General features: G+C 41.5%; 1 protein-coding gene across 1 annotated transcript in view; it reads right to left on the bottom strand.

Moving 5' to 3' along the window:
• Positions 1 to 7,565: 7,565 nt before the first annotated feature.
• DCX (doublecortin) overlaps positions 7,566 to 27,891 on the bottom strand; it is a 146,197-nt gene continuing 125,871 nt past the window's right edge. The window contains exons 6-7 of the mRNA XM_069747117.1: positions 11,901 to 11,995; positions 7,566 to 8,262 (exon numbers count right to left, since the gene is read on the bottom strand). Of these exons, the coding sequence (XP_069603218.1) occupies positions 8,206 to 8,262; positions 11,901 to 11,995 (152 nt within the window). The 3' untranslated portion in view covers positions 7,566 to 8,205. The remainder of the gene's footprint in view (positions 8,263 to 11,900; positions 11,996 to 27,891) is intronic.

The raw sequence follows: 27,891 nt of genomic DNA, 5'->3' as shown, positions 1-27,891 counted from the left end.
ATCCAGCCGGGGACACAATCAGACTAGTCTCGCCTCTCCCTATAGTCCCCTATGTTTTATTATGAAACGCCATATCATCACTAATCAACATCTAAATCAGGGGTGTCAAACTGCATTCCTCGAGGGCTGCAAACAGGTCATGTTTTCAGGATTTCCCTGTACTGCACAGGTGATAATTTAATCACCTGCACAAATAAGGAGTTGGTGATTAAATTATCACCTGTGCAGTACAAGGAAATCCTGAAAACATGACCTGTTTGCAGCCCTCCAGGAATGCAGTTTGACACCCCTGATCTAAATGACCTGGCTTTTGAGAAACACGATTCTACCTGGCTCCCCATGACCAACACTTGCTGCCCCTGTAGATCTGACCGCTCAGAGTTGTCATAGGGGCGCCAGTTTTTTCCCTCCTGTATATAATAGCTAATTGGTTACAATGAGGTTAAACAATCCTTGTGATACTGAGTTTTCTTGTGTTGTCATGTTGGAAACCGCATAGAACAGCTTCTCCTATAAGATCTTAAAGTCTGATAACTTGGTTTTATGGTGAGCACAAGAGCCAATGCATGGCACAGAGAGTCCTCATCAGTTGGTGGGCGGCCATACTGTGCCCTTGAAATGCTTTATGTCAATATGTAATATGGTACATAATTTTTTTTCTGACAAATTTACTTGTAAGAAAAAAAAAACCCTGCATATCTCTGCATGAACTCAGAGGCACAGAAAGGTGCAGCACGGCCTATAGATTTTCTGTACAACACAGACCCATAATATAATCATGAGACCTAAAAAATCCCTTCAACCGTCTGTTTCCACTAGACAATTTTGCAGCGATAAATGACCGCTCAGGAACACTCTGTCAGAATGATCTTCCAGTGGAAATGGACTCTAAGGCTATGTTCTCACCTTGTGGTTTTGATGCTTTTTCTTTCTGCAGGCTCGCTTTTCAATAAAGAAGCTGCTTGCAATAAGCATTTTTTGCTGCGTTTTTTTTTCTTTTTCTTTTTTGTTGTCTCTTGCACATGTTGATAAAATTTAGTGCCCCCCCCACCCCCCCAAAAAAACATGATGAAACTTCCTTAGGTTTTTGCAGCAAACACAGATACCTATGTTTTTGCACTTACCCATTATTTCCTATGGGTGAAAAAAAAGCTGCAAAAATGCTGAAAGACATGACATGAGATGCTGCGTCTTTAAAAAAACGCAGCAGTGGAACAAATCAATCAGGTAAAGAAAAAACAGTGTGTGAGTGAGATTTTTGAGATCTCGTAGTTTTTGCAGGTACTGCAAAACACAGCTTAAAATTTGCATAAAAAAAGCAAAAATGCAACATGTGAATATAGTCTAAGGCTAGGTTCACATTGCGTTAATGGGTTAACGCTAGCATTCTCCGTTACATGGCGAAATTGTCGCAATTAACACCATGCAACGGATCCGTTAGTGCACCCATTGACGGCAATGTGCTAACGGATGCCATTTTCGGCACGCGCTAGCGATGTCCCGTTAGTTTCGGACTGACCTCGAACGCTGCTTGCAGCGTCCGAGGTCCGTTCCTCGCTAGTGCAGATCGGGCATCTGCGCTAGCGGGATCGGCAAACGCGATCCCTTTTGGGACATTGCATTAGCGCAGTCCGTAGCGCTATGCGCTAAACGGACTGCCCTAACGCAATGTGAACCTAGCCTAAGGCTACGTTCCCAGGATGAGCTTTTTGGTGAGTTTTTGATGTTGCAAATTTTCTGCACCCATTAAGTAAAATAGGTTACTTGCAGTTTTTCAAAAATACGCAGGGTCTAACACCCACCAAAAACTCATTGTGGGAACATAACCTTACATGGATCCTCTGGAAACACTTCTTTGAGTACTGCACATAAACGATCCTTTTATAAGGACTGCACATAATCGATCCTTATACATTGATCCTTTTTGAACTATCGTGTACTTTATTTTCGTCTGGACAGTCTTGTAAACCAGCCTTCAAAAAGTTTGGGGCTGCTTTGCAAGATCATGCCCCAAAGGATCATTCCAGATGTTGGCGTGTATACCTTCAAGAACTACTTAAGCAAGCGATGTGCCCAATGCTTCCAACGCCATGTGCCAATCATTTCACATTTGTTTATGACAGTACCCAATTCTAGCAAATGAGTTTAATATTTGGGCAAATAACTACTTGCCACAAAGTGGTCACTAAATAGGTTCAAATATATAAAGCCAATTCTCCCGAAATACTCAGACAACAGTAACATTTATTTCCTTAGCATCCTCTAAGGCATATGTAAACAATCCCCAGCCTAATCCAAAGTTATGCTGAGAGTTGTTGTTCATCCACAGGTTGCCTAAGCCTGCACCCATGGACCTAATATTGACCCCGCCATAATCCCATTAAGTCTGTGCAGGATTCCTAGTGCTTACATTCAATTCCCTGTGTCACTTGTCTAATGAATGACACCAAATAACTAACAGTGCAAAATATCCCCTAAACATTCTTGTAGAGAAGCCACGCAGGACTCTGGTGCAGACCGGGAATATCCACTGATGGCTCACTGAGCATCTATTAGGACATGACCGTAACCGCTCCTAGCATGCCAAGTGTCATCATTTATGGGACAATCTTCTACCTCACGTGTGATTTTCGCCATTCGACTAATGTATCGGAGAATATGGGAGAGACTCTGTGCATTACGAGACCAGAGAATCAGATTATTGGGATAGGTTTTATAATACAGATTGTGTAGGTCCAGGTTAGAAACTATCAAGGAACTTTGTGCAGAAAATTGTCACTTGTAATAACTTTTTATCACTGATATTTGTAATAACTTGCTTGTTCCAGCACATGACATGTATATAATGATACATTTCCTGCAAAAAAGGATTCACAGTCCTACTTTAGAGGAACTGACACTGACACAAGCCCCTTTAAGTTCTCATTGAACTAAAATGCTAAATTATGCCTACAACCTTGTCTGAAAAACACAACTGTCCTATCCAGTGCACCCCTACCCTCCATGATCAACGCTCAATCACTCAGCAGAGCCCCCCAGGATGATTAACACCATTCCTGCAGATCTGGCTCAATAGAAACAATCATGTTTCTTGATATTCCAGATAATGAAAATAACCCTCTAACTACAGTAAGTAAAATTGCAAAATGTTTGTAAAAAAACAAACAAGCAACTTTGCAATTTCCTTGTTATTAAAAAACCCTTCATTTTCAAGACTACAGAGATGGTTATTGTTGTTGTTATCGGACACCGGTGCAGTCTATTAGTGGTGGTCAAACATGCTCTTTACGGTAGCGCTCGTATATGCTGCCCTAAAGCTGGTCAGAATGATTGGTGTGCGCTTTCAGCTTCCAATGCGGACATGTTCTATATCACTACGCTTCTCTGCTCACAGCATCAGAGAGGGGACATGTCAGGCCATGATGCACTGGCCATACTGTCAATCAAGCAGGAGAGCATCTCCCAAAGCAAGAAGCCAAGAGGCTGGGGAGCTATGTGCTTCTGAAGATCAATGGTGACACATGACCCCTTTAACGTTCAAGCCCTGTGACTACTTTTGGTTCCAAGTCATGACTTTGCAACTAAAGTAGCACAATGGCAGATCACAGACACATGGCACAAATGTTTTTGGTTGCTTGAATCATCTGAGTTTCGATGTTGCATGATCAGAGTCGCTGCCTACCACTAGCCTTAGGCAGCCATTTAAAGGGACTCTGTCATCTGAATTTGGAGGGAACAATTTTCAGCCATAGAGGCGGGGTTTTCGGGTGTTTGATTCACCCTTTCCTTACCCGCTGGCTGCAATATTGGATTGAAGTTCATTCTCTGTCCTCCATAGTACACGCCTGTGCAAGGCAAGATTGCTTTGTGCAGGCATGTACTACGGAGGACAGAGAATGAACTTCAATCCAATATTGCAGCCAGCATGCAGCCAGCGGGTAAGGAAAGGGTGAATCAAACACCCGAAAACTCCGCCTCTATGGCTGAAAATTGTTACCTCCAAATTCAGGTGACAGAGTCCCTTTAATTACAGATTTCATAATCTATTCCAGTGATGATGGCCTTTAATGTTCCACCTAAACTACATTGATGCTTCCTTTTTCTAGACGTACATAACTGATTACTTCAAATATTGGTCTGTAGAAGCTATGTTATATGGTACATGACTTACATCATACTAAAAACATGCTTATTGATGAGATAAATGACACGGGTTGGAATGTGTGTCAGTACAGGTCTATTCATATCAATCAAGTGTTTAGGCTATGGTGGACGTGCGGCTGCTACATGGCTGAAGCTCCGTCCACCTGCGGTCAATTGGCCATAGCGCTGGATGGAATTTTGGTTGCACGTGGCCAGCTGCACCATTTGGTCCTATCCTTATGGTTAAAACTAAAACAGAACTGCCTATGACTTATCATTGGTCATCATTGATCAGAGATGGATTAAATAATACTGAAAAGTCAGTGGTTAAAACCATTTCACCAGATAATTAGATCTCTCTATAAGACATTCATGAATCAATTGGTCTTTGGGACCCTATGAAGACAAGCAATCTAATTACTCAGTAACCTCTTCCATACTGAAATAGTTCCACTAGTAAAGGTACTGGTAGACCAGGGCCACGGCTGGAAAAGGCCAGATAATGTTTTTACCATTCAGTATGAATATCTATGCATGCATCTACATGGTACAAATTGTGGTCATGTGCGTGAGGCCTCATTGGGTAAGCTGAGGGTCTCCTCCGAAGACCGGCATGGATAGACCATTCAGCACTGCTTTAGAATATCATTCCCAGGTTATTTCCATCCATTGGATTCAGTTCACTTTTATTTGGTTTCATCAAATAAACCTATTTGTTAACACTAGAAGTCCCAGAGAGGGGTCATTTAACATTTCTACCTTTGGAACCCAGAGAACTCGAAATGTCTGGGACTTCTAGTGTTAATAGGTCAATTAAAAGCACCACGCACCATTGTATAAAAAGAAAATGAACAAAGTATAATAGGGGTTAAAAAACTCAAATGAGTTTATCATAAGGTAATATTCGTAAAAGATGTGCTGACGCAGAGAATCAGCACTGATATTTCTTACAAAGCAAATATCAAAATAGTGTAAAATTACCTTTGCAGTTTCACAAATAACGATAAAAGTTTGATAAATTGTTGAGAAAACTAATTAATTTCTTTTTTTTCTCCCCTAGAGAGTCTGCAACAATGAAATACGAGTTTATAAAATGCGTTCCGGATAGTCGGAAGTCTAATAGGAAATGTTATAAAAAGGTTACAAAAAACATTCTGAAAGATGAAAAAAAAAAATCACAGTGTTTTCAGGAGTGACCATGACATCCAGGCAGGTACGATCCATTAGGGACTGTAATACTGCCGATGTTAGGGGTATGGTAGGCAAGGACTTGCTTACAGATATTGGTAATGGAATTGTATGACTACAGATACTAAGACATGCTAGTGAGGGTAGGTCTGGGCTATAAGGCTTGATATACACATCGCTTACTTGTTGTGGGATTAGTTTTAAGAAATCTCATTCACTTGCAATGTACAAAATCCATATCGGATTGTAGTCGAGTTGCAGATTTACAAATCCTTTATATGTTCAGAAATTATCACAGCAGATGACATTGATTGTAGTACACTGGATGGCTAAATTCTGCACCAAAATCAACAATGAATTATGCACGTGTTACTTTTGCGGATATTGGTATGGATTTTAAGGCTTTTTCTGCTGCACAATTTTTTCATGATGTGTAGACCAAGCCATAGGGCTCATACTCACTTGCGAGCAACTCGGATGAGTCTCGCACGGCAATACCCGGCGCTGCACCTGGCACAGAGGAGCGTGCGGCTGCATGTATTCCTATGCGGCCGCACGCTCTGATCTGAGTGCCGGCAGCAGCGCCGGGTATTGCCGTGCGAGACTCATCCGAGTTGCCTGCAAGTGAATATGAGCCCTTTGAGGACTTCTGCTGTTCTAGAAATATGCCATATTTTGATCAATGCAGCCAACGGTCGGTTTCACATATCCAACATTTATAGCCCAAGTTCGGACCATGATATCCAAACTGGCTGCGGGTCTCCTGACCCAAACTCAAAAGCCTCATACTCTTACCATGAATGTCTGACATATGAAACCGGGTTAACACAGAGGTGTGCAAGAAATCACCTCCGGGTGGGCGCAGGGCGCGTTTCAGTAGTCCATTAACGCATTATAATAGTAGCATTAGGTCAACCAAAATCAAGAGGTGGGCCTGTCTAGACCTGCAGCTGGTTGTCCTCCTGATTCCGGGGCAGTACTGATCCGGTCTCCTGTCTACCAGGCCGCAGCAGGTCGCAGCGTAGTATGGACCTTATCGATGTATACCCTGCATTGATTTTGATGGCAATAAGGCACTTGTAGCAACTTCCACTAAACACAGGAGGTTTAGCACAGGCTACTACTAACCAAATGGCAGGTTTGTTATAAAGCACCAAATATAGAATATAAATGGAGGCAGTATTTGTTTCCAGTGTTATGTCTACTATTTGAGTTTCATGGTAAGCAAGTTTCCTATAACCAAAGAAACTTATATGCAGAACACAGATTGTATTAAACCTTCAAATTAGGATAAGTGGCTTTAAAGTCTATAATATACATGGAACACATGGTTGAAAAATCGGTCAGTGCTTCATCAGTTTTTCACTGATGGGGAAAAAAAATAACTTTCTCCGCCATCTCCAATCTATCAGTCTGTAAAAAACTGACTGCACACGGATGACATCCGAGTCCTGCCTGATTTTTTTTTCATGGGCCCTCAGATCAATATTGGACGTGTCTTCGCTATTTTTGCATGGACTACTTGGTCCACAAAAAAATGACTGATATGTGAACCGCCCTATAGACTATCACAGGTAGCAGATATTGATGACTTCTCCTATAAAGTCCTGGGCAACCTCCTTAAATTACAACCCATTTTATTTAAAACTAAACAAATATTCTTAGTTTTGAGTACCTTTTATACAAAATCTGCAGCTTTCTGCAGTTGCGCATAGACTGTAGCGCAGTACTGCATATAACTTCTGACTATAGACTTGGATTACCATGAAACATTACTATTGCATAGGGTTTGGTTGTATTGTGTCTGCTGGAATTGTAAGTTGATTGATCAATATACGATTGATAATAACGGATAAAAAATGTACAAATGCTTATTAACCAATATAAGTGCCCATGTGTAAAATTAGTGATTAATCCTCAGATTGGCATCCCATTATGTTGAGACTTTTGCCATCTGCTGTTGAAAAGGGTTCGTCGTTAGTGATCGGTGCTAGACAAGAATGGAGATTCTAATATTATGTGACAGAGGCAAAACCAGTGTAAGGAAAGGGCCGGGAATTGTGCTGAGGAAGTAAGGAGGCCATCTGGTGCTTGAGTCAGTCACTCCCCGAAATGAATTAAGAAAGATTTTCCGCTTATTAATTTGACTTCCCAAATCTGACATACGCCAAATATTAAAATGGTAATTGTTCATTATATTCAGTTCATAGACAGGTGAAACTGAAGGAGGGGTTCGGCAGTTTAAATTTTTTATTTTACTGAAAACTGATTGGAATGCTGATACAAAACCGGGACCCAAATTGGGTGCAAATTCCTTGTAACGACTGTAACCAAATGGTCTAATTCTTGGTGCTAGGGTTGAATCTTAATATTTAAGAACATTGCCTAGCATGGATAAGTAAAAACCCATAAGCCATTGAGTAGTCTAGTATGAATTCTCATTACAGAATGTAAAAGGGGAATCTTAGTTATTAATATAAAACATACAAAATGATCCACAACACGCTTTCAACATTTCCTAGTATACCGTACATGTGCCGGGATTGTTACGTCGTCGTCATAGAATGACACCATTAATAAAAGCTGGTGACAATAGCCATCTTTTACAGCCCATGTTTAGTACTAGGGTCAACTGAAGAATGACACACATGCATACAGTACATAATTTTGAAGCCTGCTTCATCACTATAAAACAGTTGGTTATCCCTGTCAGGTTGGGTCACATGTAATTCATGACACAAACTATAAATCACATAAAAAATAAAAATAACAGTGAAAGCTGTAATTGGATCCTTTAAAAAGCACCGTAGTGCCGATCTGATGTGTTCTGCTGTATGATCCTCCTCGTGAGCGGATGCCATACACTGTTACTCTTTACATGGAGTCTCCAAGAGAATCCGAGTCATCCAGGGACAGGGGAAGGTACAGGTCCTGTAAGGAGAAACAAGAGAGGCATTCGTTAGCTTCAAAGAAAATACATTGATAGAATGAGACCTGACATGCTATCTTTCCACTGGTGTCAACTATTAGAAACTGCAGAATAAAGTTTTGCTATCAACAATCCTTCACTAGGGTAATACGGACTCCGAGCAATGTTTTATCCCTGCTCTTTTCACCTTGGTCAGACAGTGAAGGAGATGAGGTTGAGATCACTTTTCCCTCCACAAGTATCTAAAATGAATGTCTACCTTGTTTCCACTGTAAAGGTCCCCATACTAGCTAGAAAAAAAGTTGTCTGACCTTGACAAACTTTGCAAAACCAGTTGACCATCTAATGTGTATGGGGCTTCCAATTCTCTCCCGACAGATGATTTGGGAAAAAGAATGGAATAAGTAGAATTTCAAAACTGATCCTTTGATTCCCATTGAGATAATCAATTGCCTGAGGGGTCTGGCGGTGGCTTACTCCCTCTGACCACTCAACACATGCACAGTCCGTATGAGCAGATCAAGAGAGCTAGTTGTCAGCCGAACGAGCACTCAACTATCTAAGATAGATAGAAAGAAGATCCGCTGTTCATGTGGCCAACCCCAACAGCTATTATTCCACCAAGTCACATACAGTACCAATAAGGTATACAATGCCAATATAATAGTTACACAGTATAAAAATACCAATAGTCATACATGACTATTAGAAAATTATTAATCCATACATTACCAAGAAATAGTGCTATTGTTGTGTCCCATGAATGGGAACAACTTGTTATGTATTCTGTGTTATACATTGTATCCTGTTGTTGCTAGGGAGAAGCCTGCCACTTGAAGCTTGTCCCTTCTTCTCTTCTGTAGTTGATGATGTTAGTTTGCTCCTTCCTTCTTTCTCATTATCCATTTGCTGTAGCCATTTTTGGATGTACATGTGTATTTCTCTGTTTGGATTACTCTTTCCACCTGCTGCATTGTGCTTAAATACAAGATTTCAGAGAATATCAACTCTGTTTCTCATGAACTCTTATTATGAGTCAGTGTGGCTGAGTTGGCACTATCTGAGGACGCATCGCATGTGAGTACAACAATCATACAGTTTTCTAAGAGATTGAAGGCTAAGGATTTAGAGACTCATACCTTGAAGAGTCAGAATAGCTATACTTTGCTAACACAGTAATTTGTACCACATAATTCCAATATAAATGTGGTCCCTGTTTTCTGTTACATACAGATAAGGAAAGGTTTTCTTCCCATCCAGATGTTCTCTAGTATTGTGTGTGCTCTATATAATCACACTTAATTGGTTCTCAATGTAACATACAATGTGACCAACTAATAGAACCCGAAATATAATTTTAGTAATAAATTTCGTAAAAAAACTTTTAGCATCAGTGTTGAGAAACTTTTCAAAAAAAGTTTTCTATAGGTAAAATGAAAAATCACCATATTGTGAACAATTGTGTGTATGTAGGCAAGGTGGAGAACATTACTTTTTTTAATTAGTCTAAAGAAAAAAAAATCACAATCTGCATTTTCACCCTGGTAATCCTGAAGTTGCTATTTTCCTTTAATAACATTTTTCCTTGATCAGATATATATTGAGCGCCCCCAGACACAGGGCCACGCGTTTTGGTACCGGGCCTCTCTGGTTCGGTTCTGAGGCTGTCACGGTGGCTAGACCCGGTCCGCGACCCTGCTAAGGTGCGTCCAATGAAAGTAGTGGAACAGTCTGTCAGGGGTTCGTGACGCCACCTGTGGTGTTCGGTCAGGGTGACCGACGCTGCTATGGGGTCCGCTGGGGTGATGGAATGGCAGCCGGATGGTATAAGTTCCCACAGGTGAAGTATGTCCCCAGGGCTTCCCAGTGGTGTAGGTAGCGATGGTGTGAGGTGCAGTCAATAATGAGGACACAAGGTTGCAGTCTCTTTACCTCTTTACTGAAGGCTTCAGGATCCTCAATCCAGAGTACGTTTAACAGGGCTCTCAGAGACCGGCCGATCCGATGGGCACATCCAGAGTTTCCTTCGCAGATGGAAATCGTTGCCTACCACTAGCGCCTGTGTGTTGTAGTCCTACCCTGCTGAGCATTCGGAATAGTCCTCACAACTGCTGTTCTCGTTCGTTCGTTCTCTACAGCTCTCTCTTGTTCTCTTTAGTTCCAGATGTTACTAGTTTCTCGTCCCCCAGGTATATTTTGGCTAGGACGCACCCGTATGACGGGAAGGCTTGGAGGTCTTCCGGGACCCTAGAGACGCCCCTCTCCCAATGTTGCCCCCTATGTCTTCGTAGGAAATTTAAGGTAGACAGCCAACCTATAATTAACTGTCCGGCGGAGTTTGAAGTAAGGCCTGAAGTCAGTTACTCCTACGGTGTTCCAGCCACCGACTACGTGCCTCAGTAAGATGTTGCCTCTGTCTCTCTCGGCACGACTCTTACTGGCTCTCTTTTGTGATTGTTCTCATTTACACTGTTCCACAATATCCTTCCCTTCGTGTCTCTTTCTTAGGATACCGCCGCAGGGTGTGCAGGTGCGGTTCAGTTACATTCTGTTCTGTTCGCTAGGCACCTGCCAGGTTCCCACGCCTGACAGGGACCCCCCTGTGCCTTCTCCCTGCAACACCCCCTGCCACGGGATGTTGCCTGAATCCAACCCAGTCAGCTTCTGACTAACTTCCTCCCCAGCCCCTAGTTTTACCAGTGTGAGGAGTGGCCCAATAAATAAAGCCTTTTTCTCCCCCTAGTGGCCAGAGTGTGAAGTGTAATGTGTTCCGGTGATACCTGGTCAGGAGAACTCCTTAGTGCCATCAGACGTACCGCCACTCCCCTTAGCGGCAGAGCGCCATACTGCAACGACCAGGTCTCTGGGGCACTGCATATAGTCCTCACAAATGTTTTCTTTAAAGGGGGTATTCTGATTTGAAGATGTAATCACCTATTCACAGGTTAGGTGATGACTTTTAGATCGTCGGGGTTCCAACCACTGGAATCCCCACTGATCGCCAGAATGGGTCACATTTTTTCCTGTTGAAATGAAGCCACAAATCACATGCTCGGCTGTAGCTCCATTAGTTCTCAATGGGGCTTCTGAAGTTCTGTTCTTGGCTTTCTCACTGTGCAGTGCCGCTCGATTCTAATAGGGATAAAAGAATCTTGTTCTGGCAATTAAGGGGGTAAGGAGGAGGATTTCAGCGACCAGATCTTCATTGATTAGTTGAAAAATTTTTAATCGAACTTTTAAGGGATATGTAACACAATTTCATAGCACAAGTGACCTACAATATTAGATAGATCTAGTACAGCTGATGATGATGATGTACTTACGCTAGTCTCCATTCAACTAGCCAGACAGCTGCAGATTGTACTGGGAAATGTGAGATTTTAGCAGCAGTGAGGAGGGACACTGAAGAGCAGTCAGTCATGCTAGATGGGTAGAGATTGAGTGCAAACTGTGAAAAAGGATTATACAGCTATTCTGATATCAATTATCAAAGTAAGTGTACCAGCGTCATCAGGTCTAAAAGATTAATTTAATAATGGATGAGTTTGTATTGGGAAATCTGATGACTGATTTACCTTAATGATGTAAATAAGAATTCATTTGCTTTATTAGGGATACAATCGGAGAAGAAACATAATACCTTGTGCTTGCGAAGACTTCCAGGACTGGTTGGGGTGGAGATTGGAGATTGCTTGGATTTGGGTGTGGACAATTGACTGCTTGAAGTTCCATTAGCTGATAAAAAAGAAACACAAATTTATATTCAGGGTAGGTCCTGGTTATGGCCATGATTAGGTCTTCCACTGCCATGCAAACCCATTGGCAACCAACGATTGTGTTATGGTGGAGGGGGCGATGTAGAACTCCCTCCTCGGACTAACCACTTATATAATTTGGTTGCTACAGACTGATGTTTTAAAATTTTTAAATGGTTAATGGTTAAAGGAGAACACATAATGGAATGCATTCGAGAATATTCTTTGTCTATGGCACTACCAGACTGTACTGCCATATGTAAAATAGAAATCATTTTCGCACTCTGTACCTGTAGAGTCTTTAGTTATCAGCGCACAGAACCCCCAAACATTTGTCAAGATTTAGGTAGGGTTAGCATTTTACTGCAAACTTTATGTAGCCTAAGTAAACTCTACTTTTGGAACGAGTCTTACTTTAAGGATCCTTTACCCTCTAGCATTTGTCACAGGAAATATTTCAAATGTTAATATTCAGCATCTATATATTCTCTAGTGCTTTATATTTCACGGTATGTCAAATCTTACAGCAAAACGAAGCATATAACGTACCTTGGTATTTACAGGATTTGTGCCCAGGCCTGCTGGAGGCCAGATCTTTGCAACATCACCATGCTCATGACAAGTACGGAATGAGACAGGATGAAAGATACACAGAGGGCAGAAGGAATATGCTTTTTCTACCTTTCTGCTAAATGCAGCATATCTACAAGATTAACTAGACAGCTGCTGACATTTAAATAAAAAGGTAAAAAAAATCCAACACAATAAAAAATGTGGGTGAATCATCCAAAACACAGAAGGTACACATATATACCGTAGTTAGGTTCGGAAATATTTAGACAGTGATTCAAGGTTTGGCATTTTAGCTGTTTACCAAAACGTATTCAAGATACACTTATATAAAATGGACTTGAAGCGCAGATTATTAGCTTTAATTTGAGGGTATTTACATCCTACTTGGAGTAAGGGTTTAGGAATTACAGATTTTTATTTTTATTCCTGTTTTTCAATGGAACAAAGGTAACTGGACAATCATCTCAAGGAACTCTTTAACCCCTTCATGACCCAGCCTATTTTGACCTTAATGGCCTGGCTATTTTTTGCAATTCTGACCAGTGTCCCTTTATGAGATAACTCGGGAACGCTTCAAGGGATCCTAGCGACTCTGAGAATGTTTTTTCATGACATATTGGGCTTCATGTTAGTGGTAAATTTAGGTCGATAATTTTTGCATTTATTTATGAAAACAACGGAAATTTGGCAAAAATTGTGAAAATTTACCAATTTTCAAATTTTGAATTTTTACTCTGTTAAACCAGAGAGTTATGTGACACAAAATAGTTAATAAATAACATTTCCCACGTGTCTACTTTATATCAGTACAATTTTGGAAACAAAATTTTTTTGTTAGGAAGTTATAAGGGTTAAAAGTTGACCAGCAATTTGTCATTTTTACAACAACATTTACAAAACTATTTTTTTAGGGACCACCTCACATTTGAAGTCACTTTGAGGGGTCTATATGGCTGAAAATACCCAAAAGTGACACCATTCTAAAAACTGCACCCCTCAAGCTGATAAAAACCACATAGTAACATAGTTATTAAGGTTGAAGGAAGACTTTAAGTCCATCTAGTTCAACCCATAGCCTAACCTAACATGCCCTAACATGTTGATCCAGAGGAAGGCAAAAAAACCCATGTGGCAAAAAGTAAGCGCCACATTGGGGAAAAAAATTCCTTCCCGACTCCACATACAGCAATCAGACTAGTTCCCTGGATCAACGCCCTATCAAGGAGTCAAGTATATATAACCTGTAACATTATACTTTTCAAGAAAGGCATCCAGTCCCCTCTTAAATTTTAGTAATGAATCACTCATTACAACATCATACGGCAGAGAGTTCCATAGTCTCACTGCTCTTACAGTAAAGAACCCGCGTCTGTTATTATGCTTAAACCTTCTTTCCACCAGACGCAGAGGATGCCCCCTTGTCCCTGTCTCAGGTATATGATTAAAAAGATCATCAGAAAGGTCTTTGTACTGTTCCCTCATATTTATACATTAACATAAGATCACCCCTTAGCCTTCATTTTTCCAAACTAAATAGCCCCAAGTGTAATAACCTATCTTGGTATTGCAGACCCCCCAGTCCTCTAATAACCTTGGTCGCTCTTCTCTGCACCTGCTCTAGTTCAGCTATGTCTTTCTTATACACCGGAGACCAAAACTGTACACAATATTCTATGTGTGGTTGAACTAGTGACTTGTATAGAGGTAAAATTATGTTCTCCTCAGGAGCATCTATGCCTCTTTTAATGCATCCCATTATTTTATTTGCCTTTGTAGCAGCTGCCTGACACTGGCCACTAAATGTCAGTTTGTCATCCACGCATACTCCCAGGTCTTTTTCATTGATGGTTTTGCCCAGAGTTTTAGAATTAAGCACATAGTTATACATCTTATTACTTCTACCCAAGCGCATGAGCTTACATTTATCCACATATTAAAACTCATTTGCCATTTATCAGCCCAAGCTTCTAGTTTACATAAATCATCCTGTAATATAAAATTGTCCTCCTCTGTATTGATTACCCTGCAGAGTTTAGTGACATCTGCAAATATTGAAATTCTACTATGTATGCCCCCTACAAGGTCATTAATAAATATGCTAAAAAAAAGAGGGCCCAATACTGACCCCTGTGGTACCCCACTGCTAACCGCGACCCAGTCCGAGTGTGCTCCATTAATAACCACTCTTTGTTTCCTATCCCTGAGACAGCTCTTAACCCACTTAGGCCAGTCTCACACGTCCAGATAATTCCGGTACCGGAAAAATCGGTACCGGAATTATCCGTGTCCGTGTGTCCATGTGATTTCCGTGACCATCAGTGTGGCACACGTGCGGCAGCCGTGTGCCGCCCGTGTGCCAACTGGGTACCACACGGAGCGTGCAGGAGACAGCGCTTCAAGTAAGCGCTGTCCCCTGCATTTGGTGCTGAAGCGGCCATTCATATCTTCTTTCCAGCAGCGTTCGCTGGCTAGAAGATATGAAAAATACTTTTTTTTTCCTCCTCGTGTTTAAAATAAAGATCCCTGTAACCCCACCCCCTATGGGAGGTGGAGCCGCATATTCATGACTGTAATCGGCAGCCCCACGTGACCGCTCATACAGGAGAAGGTGCGGCGAGGACAGGACGCTACGAGGGAACCGGGTGAGTATTTTATTAACAGTGGGGGGGGGGGGGGCGCACAGGGAGTGGGAGGGGGGTGGGGACAGGGATCTTTATTTTAAACACGAGGAGGAAAAAAAAAGGATTTTTCATATCTTCTAGGCAGTGAACGCTGCTGGAGAGAAGATATGAATGGCCGCTTCAGCACCACGTGGGGGGGGGGCAGCGCTTACAGTAGCGCTGTCTCCTGCACGGCACACGGACTGCACATGGACAGCGTCCGTGTGCGGTACGTGTTTTACATGAACACACTGACTTTAATGGGTCCGTGTAATCCGTGCGCTCCCACGAACACTGACATGTCTCCGTGTTTTGCACACGGACACACGGTCCGTGAAAACACGCTGACATGTGCAGTGACACATTGATTTCAATGTGTCTACGTGAGTCAGTGTCTCCGGTACGTGAGGAAACTGTCACCTCACGTACCGGAGCCACTGACGTGTGAAACCGGCCTTACACATATTTTCCCCTTTCCCCATTATTCTCATTTTATGTAAAACCACATTCAAGAAGTTTATTAACCCTTCAGGTGTTTCACAGCAGCAGAAGCAACATGGAAGGAAAAAAAGAACATTTAACTTTTTTTGTCACAAAAATGATATTTTAGCAACAATTTTTTATTTTCCCAAGGGTAAAAGGAGAAAGTGCACACCAAAAGTTGTTGTCCAATTTGTCCTGAGTACGCTGAAACCCCATATGTGGTGGTGAACCACAGTTTGGGCACACAGCAGGGCTCGGAAGGGAAGGAGCGCCATTTGACTTTTTGAATGGAAAATTAGCTCCAATCATTAGCGGACACCATGTCGTGTATGGAGAGCCTAAACTTTGGAGCTCCCCAACCAAGTGACCTCATTTTGGAAACTAGACCCCCCAAGGAACTTATCTAGATGCATAGTGAGCACTTTGAACCCCCAGGTGCTTCACAAATTGATCCATAAAAAAGAAAAAGTACTTTTTTTCACAAAAATTTTCTTTTAGCCTCAATTTTTTCATTTTCACATGGGCAACAGGATAAAATGAATAGTAAAATTTGTTGGGCAATTTCTCCTGAGTACACAGATACCTCATATGTGGTCATAAACCACTGTTTGGGCACACGGCAAGGCTCGGATGGAAGGAGCGCCATTTGACTTTTTGAATGGAAAATTAGCTCCAATCGATAGCGGACACCATGTCGCGTATGAAGAGCCCCTGTGTGCCTAAACAGTGGAGCTCCCCACAATCGACCCCATTTTGGAAACTAGCCCCCCAAGGAACTTATGTAGATGTGTGGTGAGCACTTTGAACCCACAAGTGCTTCACAGAAGTTTATAATGCAGAGCCGTGAAAATAAAAAATAATTTTTTTCCTCAAAAAATGATGTTTTAGCCCGCAAATTATATCACAAGGGTAACAGGAGAAAATGGACCCCAAAAGTTGTTGTCCAGTTTGTCTTGAGTACGCTGATACCCCATATGTGGGAGGAACCACTGTTTGGGCACACGTCGGGGCTCGGAAGTGAACTAGTGACGTTTTGAAATGCAGACGTTGATGGAATAGTCTGCGGGCGCCATGTTACGTTTGCAGAGTCCCTGATGTGCCTAAATAGTAGAAACCCCCCACAAGTGACATCATTTTGGAAATTAGACCCCCAAAGGAACTTATCTAGATGTGTGGTGAGCTCTTTGAAACCCCAAGTGCTTCACAGAATTTTATAACGCATAGCCGTGAAAATAAAAAATCATTTTTTTCCCACAAAAATTTTTTTTTAGCCCCCAATTTTTTATTTTTCCAAGTGTAACAGGAGAAATTAGACCTCCAAGGTTGTTGTGCAATTTTTCCTGAGTACGCTGATGTCCCATATGTTTGGGTAAACTACTGTTTGCGCGCACGCCGTGGCTCGGAAGGGGGAGAGCACCATTTGACTTTTTGAACGCAAGATTGGCTGGAATCAATGGTAGCACCATGTCGTGTTTGGAGACCCCCTGATGTGCCTAAACAGTGGAAACCCCTTAATTCTAACTCCAACACTATCCCAAACACACCCCTAACCCTAATTCCAACCCTAACCGTAACCATAATCACAACCCTAACCCCAACACACCCCTAACCACAACTCTAACCCCAACACATCCCTAACGCTAATCCCAACCCTAACCCTAATCACAACCCTAACCCCAACACACCCCTAACCACAACCCTAACACACCCCTAACCACAATCCTAACCCTAACACACCCCTAACCCTAATCCCAACTTTAACCATAACCCTAACCACAAGTCTAACCCTAACCCCAAGACTCCCCTAACCCTAATCTTAACCCTAATTCCAAGCCTAACCCTAATTCTAACCCTAAACCTAGTGGAAAAACAAAAATAAATATATTTTCTTCATTTCATTATTTTCCCTACCTATGGGGGTGATAAAGGGGGGGGGGGGTATTTACTTTTTTTTTTGATCACTGTGATAGGGTCTATCACAGTGATCAAAATGTACCTGGAATGAATGAATCTGCCGGCCAGCAGATTTGGCAGTCGCACTGCAGGAACGCGATCATTCTATGACACAGCATATGCGTCACAGGTTGGATTGTCACTGACTTTCATGACACATATGCTGTGTGACAGGTGGGAAAGGGAAATCCGAAAAAACTTGGCACTCTAGATGAATAATTATCATATGCAAAAGGTTTATTGATGTGCATCCATAAAGGCAAGTCGAACGTTTTCGGTCCACATCCGGACCTTCATCAGAACAAATATAAGAGATATGGTGCAGGGAGAAACGTTAATCCTGTCTCTATAAATTCCAATATTGGTAGGGTGGCCTGGATGCAGCAAGAAGTTCTGTCCACGTAGGCGCACGTGTGATGCGACCGGAGTCACTGGGTAAATAGCGCCATTTATCTCTTATATTTGTTCTGATGAAGGTCCGGATGTGGACCGAAAACGTTCGACTTGCCTTTATGGATGCACATCAATAAACCTTTTGCATATGATAATTATGCATCTAGAGTGCCAAGTATTTTCGGATTTGGGTTTGTTGGGCTGGATACCCTACTTGAGCATCTACTCTATACACTACTACGAGTGCCATGTTGTTCTATTATTACAGGTCGGAAAGGGATTAATGGGTTGCATGGGCTTTTCCATTGTTAATCCATCATCAATTAAGCAGGTAAAAGGTCTTCAGCTGATTCTAGGTGTATCATTTCCATTTGGAAGCTGTTGCTGTGAACCCCCAAAATGCGGTCAAAGGAGCTATCAATGGAAGAGAAGCAGACCATAATTAGGCTGAAAAAAGAAGAAATCCATCAGAGAGATAGAAGTAATGTTAGGAGTGGCTGAATCAACAGTTTGGTACATTCTGCAAGAAAAAAGCACACTGGTGAGCTTGGGAACTTGAAAAGGCCTGGTTGTCCATAGAACATAATAGTGGTGGATCATTTCAGAATACTTATTATAAAAAAAAAACCTTCATAACATCCACCCAAGTCAAGAACACTCTCCAGGAAGTAGGTGTTTCAGTATCTACATACACCATAAAGAGAGTACTTTATGACAGCAAATACAGAGTTCATTACAAGGTGCAAACCATTAATCAGCCTTCATAATAGAAAGGCCAGATTAAACTTTGCAATAAAAAAATACATCTAAAGAAACAAGCCTAGTTCTGGAAAGCTATTCTTTAAACAGATTCCCCTCACACACTATTCCCCTCACACGTTTCCCCCACCCTATTTTTACTGTCTCCTCATACATTTACCCCCTTGCTCTCCATACTGCTTCCTCACACATCCCCCAGCTCCCCATACTGTGTATGTACACATCCCCATCACCCTTGCTCTTCATACTGTCCACTTACATTTTTCCCCTCGCTACTCATACTGTATCTGCATCCATATCCCCACTCCCCATACTATGTCTGCATACATTCCCCAATGTGTCCACACCAATCCCCCTACTCACCATACTGTGTCCGCACCCATCCCTCCTCCACTCACCATATTGTATCTGCACTCATCCCCCCACTCACCATACTGTGTCCACACCCATCCTTTCATTCACCATACTGCTGAGGATCAATCAATATTGCAGAAAAAGGGAAGTAGAAACAATTCCGGTTTCATTTGGATTAAAAGTTTGATCTGCATTCAAATGGCTTTATAAATTGTCCACACATTGATCTTATTAAAGCCACTTCCGTAACACTGTAGGCCAGAGAAGAAATCCACATTTCATGTTGATAAAAAAGTTCATGTAAAGAGATTTTGTCTCATGCTAAAATATTACATTTCTGTGTTAAATCAGGAAAATGCTCATGTGTCAAGATATTGTTGTTGCCAACTTGTTATAGTGCTCCAATGTTTTTCGATGCAGTTGCCACTTGAGTATATAAAGATTGGAGATATTGGGAAAGTGTGCTAGAAATATTCCTGCTTCTGAGGAGTTTGCCAATAGAAAAATCCTGCACAAGAAGCAGCTTCTCACGGGAAATGAACATGTTAGGTGTACATTGTGGATAGGGTGTAACATTTTACAGTTGTGACCCCATACACAGACGAGCAAAAAGGTAGCAATTAGTGATGAGCGAGCGTGCTAGGATACGGTGTTATGCGAGCACACTAATGTCCTAATAGAGTATCTTCGGCATGCTTGAATACTGTGCTTGAGTCGCAGCAGCTGCATGTCTCATGGGTGTTCGACAGCCGCAACACATGCAGGGATTGCCTTATCTGAGCATGTTTGTTCATTACTAGTAAAAATGCTTTGAACTTTTGACATTCAGGCTCCATATCTCACCATCCACTACTGCTTTCAATGTGAGATTACCATCATTTTATAGACATTTATCTTGGCTATCTCATACCTAAATTTAACTTGCAACAATTTAACCTACAATTACTTATGCTGATTCTTGTCATGTCAGTGTGTCACTGCATAGTTACTGTTTTGCTCCTAAAAATCAAAATTTTTATTTTTATTAATTTATTATTGTTTTGTTAATCTGCATTTTGGCTTTCAATACTTCCTGAATCCTTCTGGGAATGCTCTCAATCAGATTCAAGCATGTTTCAACGGAAATTTAATCCCAGGTCACTTCTATGTGTTCTGAAAATTGGTGCATACTGGTAGACGTGATAGGGTATGTATACAGCTTTTTCTTCAACTCTACCCACAAGTGTTCGATTAGGTTGAGGTCTGAGGACTGCGGGGGCCAATCCAGCACCTCTACTTCATTGTCATTTAATCATTTCTTTGACAATCTCAATGTATGCTTCTGGTCTTTGTACTGCTGGAACACTGTCATTCTTTTCACACCCATAGTACTCAAGTGTAAAAAGTAACTAGTCTTGTAGGATACTCACATATAGCTCAGCATTGAGACCACCAGGATTCTGGTCAAGTATCCAATGCCTTTCGCTATGAAACAACACCAAATCATCAGGTTTCCTCCACCAAGCTTGACAGTTCCTTCAATTTCGCGATCCATTAGCCCCCTTTTCCCTTGTTTTTTCCAGACCCATTTGCACCCATCAGAGCCTAGTCTATTGACTTTCATATCATTGTTCCAAATCACCCGTTTCCAATCTTCTACTGTTTGCTTTTCGTACTTTTTGGCAAACTCGAGCCGATGCTTCTTATGATTATATTGAAGTTGATGCTTCTTCACATTTTTTCGGGCCACGATTCCAGACTTGTCTAATGTGTATTGCACGCTGCTTACATGGATGACTGTAATCTCACTATTACGAAGCATATGAGCCACCTCCACTGACATGTTTGTCACATCAGAACTGATAGACCTTGTGATCAGCCAACTTGTTGACTCCGATATTTTTACTGGACGTCCACCTCTTTGCTTTTGAATGCAGGGACGGACTTCATTTCATATTCTTCCAACTGTCATGGCGCTCACGTGATGCAGTTTGACAATTTTCTTGGCCATGAGACCGCTATCGATGAGCTGGAAGATGCTGATTCTCTTTTCTTGGCATATCTTGTTCATGGTTGCTCCTTGAACTAGTAATCTTTTGCTTGGGAATCAACCTAATAGTACACTGAGCTATTAGGGAACGTGAGAACAGGTTGTAATTTGTGGTATACAGGAAGACCTTTTTTCCACCAGCAAAATCGTAACAATGCAGTGACATGACAAGAATCAGCATAACTAATCGATTGTTAAATAGTTGCAAGTTAAATTTATGTATGAGATAGACAAGATGATGGTCTATAAAATGATGGTAGTCTCACTTTCGAAGCAGCAGTGGATGGTGAAATATGGAGCCTGAAAGTCAAAAGTTCAAAGCATTGTTACTAGTGATGAAAGAACATGCTCGGATAAGGCAATCCCTGCATGTGTTGCGGCTGTCGAACAGCCACGAGACATGCAGCTGCTGCGACTCAAGCATAGTATTCGAGCATGCCGAAGATACTCTATTAGGACATTAGTGTGCTCAGATAACACCGTGTCCGAGCATGCTCGCTCAAAGCTAATTGTTACCTTTTTGCTCGTCTGTGTATGGGGTCACAACTATAATATCTTACACCCTATCCACAAGGTACACCTAACATTAACAGGGTCCTCCCTCCTTATGTACTCGTGTGCCTTGTTATCTGCTCATGTTTAATGTATTTGTCTATATCTGCCCCGTATTCACATGTAAAGCGCCATGGAATAAATGGCGCTATAAAAATGCATAATAATAATAATAATAATAACATGTTCATTTCTGGTGAGAAGCTGCTTCTTGTGCAGAATTTTTCTTTTGGTGAACTCCTCAAAAACAAAAATATTTCTAGCACACTTTCCGAATATCTCCAATCTTCATATACTCAAGTGGCAACTGCATCGAAAAACATTGGAGCACTATAACAATTTGGCAACAACAACATCTTTACACAGGAACATTTTCCTGATTTAGCACAGAAATGGAATATTTTAGCATGAGACAAAATCTCGTTACATGAACTTTTTTATTACCATGAAATGTGGATTTCTTTTCCGGCCTAGAGTGTTACGGAAGTGGCTTTAGTAAGATCAACGTGTGGACAATTTATAAAGCCATTTGAATGCAGATCAAACTTTAATTCCAAATGAAACTTCCCTTTGGTACTTCCCTTTTTCTGTAATATTGCTTAATTCTCAGCAGTGAGATCATAATACCTTTTCTGAAGATAATCTATGGCATTTGCATTTTTAACCTATTTGAATGGTTAAAGGGAACCTGTCACCCCGTTTTTTGAGATTGAGCTATAAATACTGTTAAATAGGGCCTGCGCTGTGTGTTCCTATAGTGTATGTAGTGTACCCCGATTCCCCATGTATGCTGAGAAATAACTTACCAAAGTCGCCGTTTTCGCCTGTCAATCAGGCTGGTCAGGTCGGGAGGGCGTGGTGACATCGCTGGTTCTTCCTCAGCTTTACGTTGGTGGCGTAGTGGCGTAGTGGTGAAGACACAGCGCGCGATCTGCGCTGTCATCCCTTTCGTCGGTGGGGGCGGCCATCTTCCTGGGGCCGCACGTGCGCAGATCGAGTGCTCTGCTGCACGGGGCTTCAGGAAAATGGCCGCGGGATGCCGCGCGTGCGCATTAGAGATCGCGGCGGCCATTTTCCCAAAGCCGAGATGCAAACTCGGCTTTGGGAAAATGGCCGCCGCGATCTCTAATGCGCACGCGCGGCATCCCGCGGCCATTTTCCTGAAGCCCCGTGCAGCAGAGCACTCGATCTGCGCACGCGCGGCCCCAGGAAGATGGCCGCCCCCACCGACGAAAGGGATGACAGCGCAGATCGCGCGCTGTGTCTTCACCACTACGCCACTACGCCACCAACGTAAAGCTGAGGAAGAACCAGCGATGTCACCACGCCCTCCCGACCTGACCAGCCTGATTGACAGGCGAAAACGGCGACTTTGGTAAGTTATTTCTCAGCATACATGGGGAATCGGGGTACACTACATACACTATAGGAACACACAGCGCAGGCCCTATTTAACAGTATTTATAGCTCAATCTCAAAAAACGGGGTGACAGGTTCCCTTTAATAAAGGCTTTTCTTTCTGCCGCTTCCAGGCAACACCTGGGTTCAGCACATTACAAAGTAATGAAAGTATAGGGGGCAGATGGATGCCTAGCCAACACCAGATAAGTTGTGCTGTACCTGGCATTGTCCATAGAGTCAATATGGCTGACACTGTAGGTGTGGCTGTGGCTAAAAGTAGAAGGGCAGATCACTGGTGGGTTTAGGGCTATCAGAAAAAGACCAAATTGAAATATTTCCCAAATTGCTCTAACATGCTCACAACCCTAGTGGGGGAGCCTCACAATGAGAGCCACAATTCTAGGCTGGACACTCCACAATACAGAAATAATCATGAGGAAACGGAGTTACTGTCCATAAATACTCAAATTTTTATTAGTTATCAACCACAAAATTCTAATATTGATACAACAAGTTTCTACAATACATATACACCTAAAACAAAATGAGGGATGGTGGTAGCAAAAGAGATGGAAAGACACTGCGTGGATATACCCAATGCCAAAATAATCCTTTCCTAAAGTGCTTAGTGCAAATGAAAACTGGGCTAGGATCAAGGCACTATACAGTATCCAAAATACGTCATGACAATAGTTATTGCCAAATACACTGAGCTGTGCGCAAAGGCTCAGAGGGCTATTAGTAAAAGTATATTAATACCTACATACAAAAGTGCCCAGATAAACCTTACCCAGATGCTGGCAGTTAGGATGCTCCACGCAGTGGCCCCAACGCGCGTTTCGCGTCAGCTTCGTCAGGGGGCAGTGCTGCTACATGTCAAAAGGGTATCTTATAAAGGTTGCTCTAATTATCGGGATTCAGCCCACATGTTGCGGCGCATGTTACCGCCCGTCCAGAAGGGAATTACATCCCAGGCGGCATCCAAAATGGCGCCGCGGTCAGTTCCGCCGGAAATGGCGTCACTGAACCGCACGCGTCATCAACGGCGCCGCCTGCAATGTCCCACAATCCAGACGCAATCGGACATGCGCACAGTGGGCCTGGGCGTCAAAGACTATCAGATATCACATAAGGGAGTTTCAATTAAGAAAAAGACCCAAAAAAGAGTGTTCATAAGAAAAATACAAATTTATTTAGACATAAAATATACAAAATTATAACAAGGTAGAGCTAAACCTGCAGGATAGGGGAAATAGCAGTCCGCACTTCACTATGGTATCAATATAAGTAATATATAGCTAATTTCAAGTAAAAAGTATCAGGAGACATTTCCTATTAGATACCATCATATAGTCAAAGGCATTAAAGCAGCACAGATGTAGAGAGATCTCAATTAGCCTAATGAGGTCAGTGTAACTCCATTGACATAAAGTGGCATAGTGCAAACAGATATCAGCAAATGCTGTGTCTAGGGATGACGCTGAAATATCAAATAGGCGATAAATATAGATATAATGCTTGCATAAATTACCTATTAGGAAGTGTGGTAGCCGGACCCCTGCCTGCCGCCTCAACGCGCGTTTCGCCGATCTTCTTCAGGAGGCGTGGCTTGGATCATGTGTGGGTCACGTTATATAGTGCAGTATGGCCAATGAAGTGCAGAGCCGCTTAGAAGTCGGCGCATGCGCGGATGTCAAGGCGCCGACAGAAAAAAGACACTTCCTGCAGTGCCCGTGGGGCGCAAACAATCCACCGTCGCTGAGCGACGGCGACTGCGTGCGGTCACTATGGGCGCGTTAGGAAGGTCTAGGACACCTTGATCCCGGGCATGCGCACAAGCCGGCAAGACATGTAATGTGGAGAACCTAAGGCTGCGCTAAGTGTAAGATCTAGATGTGAACATCATGCCTGCACGGGGGAGACAGCGATGGGAGGGGAAAGTCCAAACGTGCCTCAATCCCGAGCACACATAAAGCTCACAGCAATAAAGTATATGCAGGGGAAGATTATATTGGATAAATTACATCAGTCCTATGCATATATCGATATAGTGATTGTGAAGGAATGACCTATACAGTACCTCAAGATAACAAAATATAACCAATCATTATAATCAAGGAAGAAATGATACATTAGAAGGACTTATATATAGAATAAGTGCTAAAAATTATATATTAAAATAATGATGTGAATTTGGGCTAAAAAATAATAAAAGTGTAAATAATTTGAAAATTAATTGTTATGTGATCTCTCAATATAAAAAAATCGGAAATTACCCAAGTTAGAATACCAATTCTTAGGATATCTATATGTGAACAGTGTATAGATATCAATATGTGATAACAGTAGTTATAGCTTAAAATCAATATGCATAAAATTCGTTGGGCACTGAAAAAGTACCAAAAATTATTATCATAAGATAACCAGTCCAAAATACGTACAAAATACATTAATTATAAATAACAATAACACCGTAAAGGTGAATATTCGTGTTGTCCAATTCTTTTCTTTCTCCATTCCTCCTGTATTAAGATTGGGAAACCGTAACAGTCTGTCAGGAATTCCTTCAATGGATCAATGATGTAAAGCAGCAACTCCACAGTCAGTCGGCAATTCGCAGCCAAGATAGATATAATATGCATACGCACTATATAAGTACAAGCAGAAAAAAATTAAAATCTAAACATAAACGATTAAAAACGATAACCACACATGAAGGAAAACAAAATTAAAAATAAAAATGCAACAAAGAATAGATAAAAACCCAGAGATTATTTCATATATAGATTATAAGAACGAGCTAAATCCATGACTTTCATTGAGCCCATTTGGTACCAATGTATTTAGGCGAAAAATCCATCGACTTTCCACCTGAGACAAGATCTTAAATAGATTACCCCCCCTTACGCCAAGATTTACCTGATCGATAGCTAAGACTTGAAGGCCCTTTGCATCTGATTCGTGCATTGTTCTAAAATGTCTAGGGAGAGTTTTCAATTGATCTCCCTCCTTACTTTCTTTAGATTTTTCAATATCTCGCACGTGCTCGCGTACTCTGACGCGGAGTTCTCTGGTCGTCATTCCGATGTATATTAAGTTACATGGACAGCGTGCAAGATAGATCACGCCTTGGGATGAACAGGTAAGGTATTTCCTGATTAAGAATTTCTTTGATCCCTCTGAATTGGAGAATTCTTTGCTCTTTATAGTGTTTATACAGGCTTTACATCTTTTGCAAGGGAAAAACCCTTGAATTTCTCCGAAGACATTAGTTTGAATCTGATCTTTTTTAGAGCCATAGTGACTTCTGACCAATAGGTCAGATAGGTTTTTAGATCTTTTGGCTGTGATTAAAGGCTTAGGGGTGAGTATCTTATTCAGGATTGGATCGACCAGCAATACATTCCACCGATCGTGTATAATTTTAGTGAACTGTTTCCACTGGTTATTATAAGGTGTAATAAGTCTCACATCCTTATTAGAAGATTCTTGCTTATTCTTTTTAGAATAGAGCAATTGGTTTCTGGTTGAGCTTCGTGCTTTGTTATAAGCTTGTCTGATTGGACGATGTCCATACCCTCTTTCTCTAAATCTAGTATAGAGTTCTTTTGCTTGTTCTTCATATGCTTGTTCTGTAGAACATATTCTTTTAGCTCTCACATACTGACTGATAGGGATAGATTTAATCGTAGAGGGTAAATGAGATGAAGTCGCATGCAAGATCGAGTTTGTTGCAGTCGGTTTTCTAAAGATGGTTGTTGAAATTGATCCTTCAAGATCGACCGAAATATCAATGTCCAAGAATGTGACTCTACGTCCATATGTGTAGGTCAGATAGATATTCATATCATTATTATTTAGCCGAGTCATTAGGGTATTAAGTTCTTCAATAGTCCCCTCCCATACGAAAATAATATCGTCAATATATCTTGACCAATTATGTACTTTTTCAATGCCAGGTATAGATGAACATTGGAAAATATCACGTTCCCATAATCCAAGAAAAAGGTTGGCATATGAGGGGGCACATGCTGCCCCCATAGCCGTACCTTGTAATTGGAGGAAGATTTGGTCTTTAAATGTGAAGCAATTATGGGTTAAAATAAATTCTAACAGAATCAATAGAAGTTCAACCAGAGATCTTTCCATATTGCTGTTATTAAGAAACCATGAAATTGCAGCTAGACCCTGAGAATGTCGTATTGATGAATATAAGGCCTCTATATCTGCTGTAACAAGGATCATATTGTCATCTAGGTGGAGCTGATCGAGTCTTTTTAAGGCTGCCGTTGTATCTAATATATGAGATGGCAAGGTATTAACGATCGGTTTTAAATAGTGGTCTATTATTTTGCATATTATTTCATTAAGGCTATCATTGCCTGACACAATTGGTCGGCCCGGAGGGTCTAGAGGGTCTTTATGTAATTTAGGGAGGAGGTAAAATGTTGGTAATTTTGGTTTTAAAGTCTCAATTGTTTCGAGTAATTTTTTGGGGATAATTCCCATAGTACAGGCCTCCATTAATATATTAACTAATTCATTCTGATGTTGTTGAAGAGGGATATATGTTAATTTTTTATAACATTTATCATCTAGTAGAATTTTAAACGCCTGTTTTTCGTATAGTTCATTAGGCCAGATTACTAGATTTCCCCCTTTATCAGCCCTTTTGAATGTGACATCCTTCCATCCCTGTAATTCTTGAATGATTTTTTT

The sequence above is a fragment of the Ranitomeya imitator genome, chromosome 2 (assembly GCF_032444005.1).
Source record: "Ranitomeya imitator isolate aRanImi1 chromosome 2, aRanImi1.pri, whole genome shotgun sequence".
Taxonomy (NCBI): Eukaryota; Metazoa; Chordata; class Amphibia; order Anura; family Dendrobatidae; genus Ranitomeya; species Ranitomeya imitator.
Note: the sequence above shows the minus strand (reverse complement) of the source record. Positions and strands in the feature narration are given on the sequence as shown.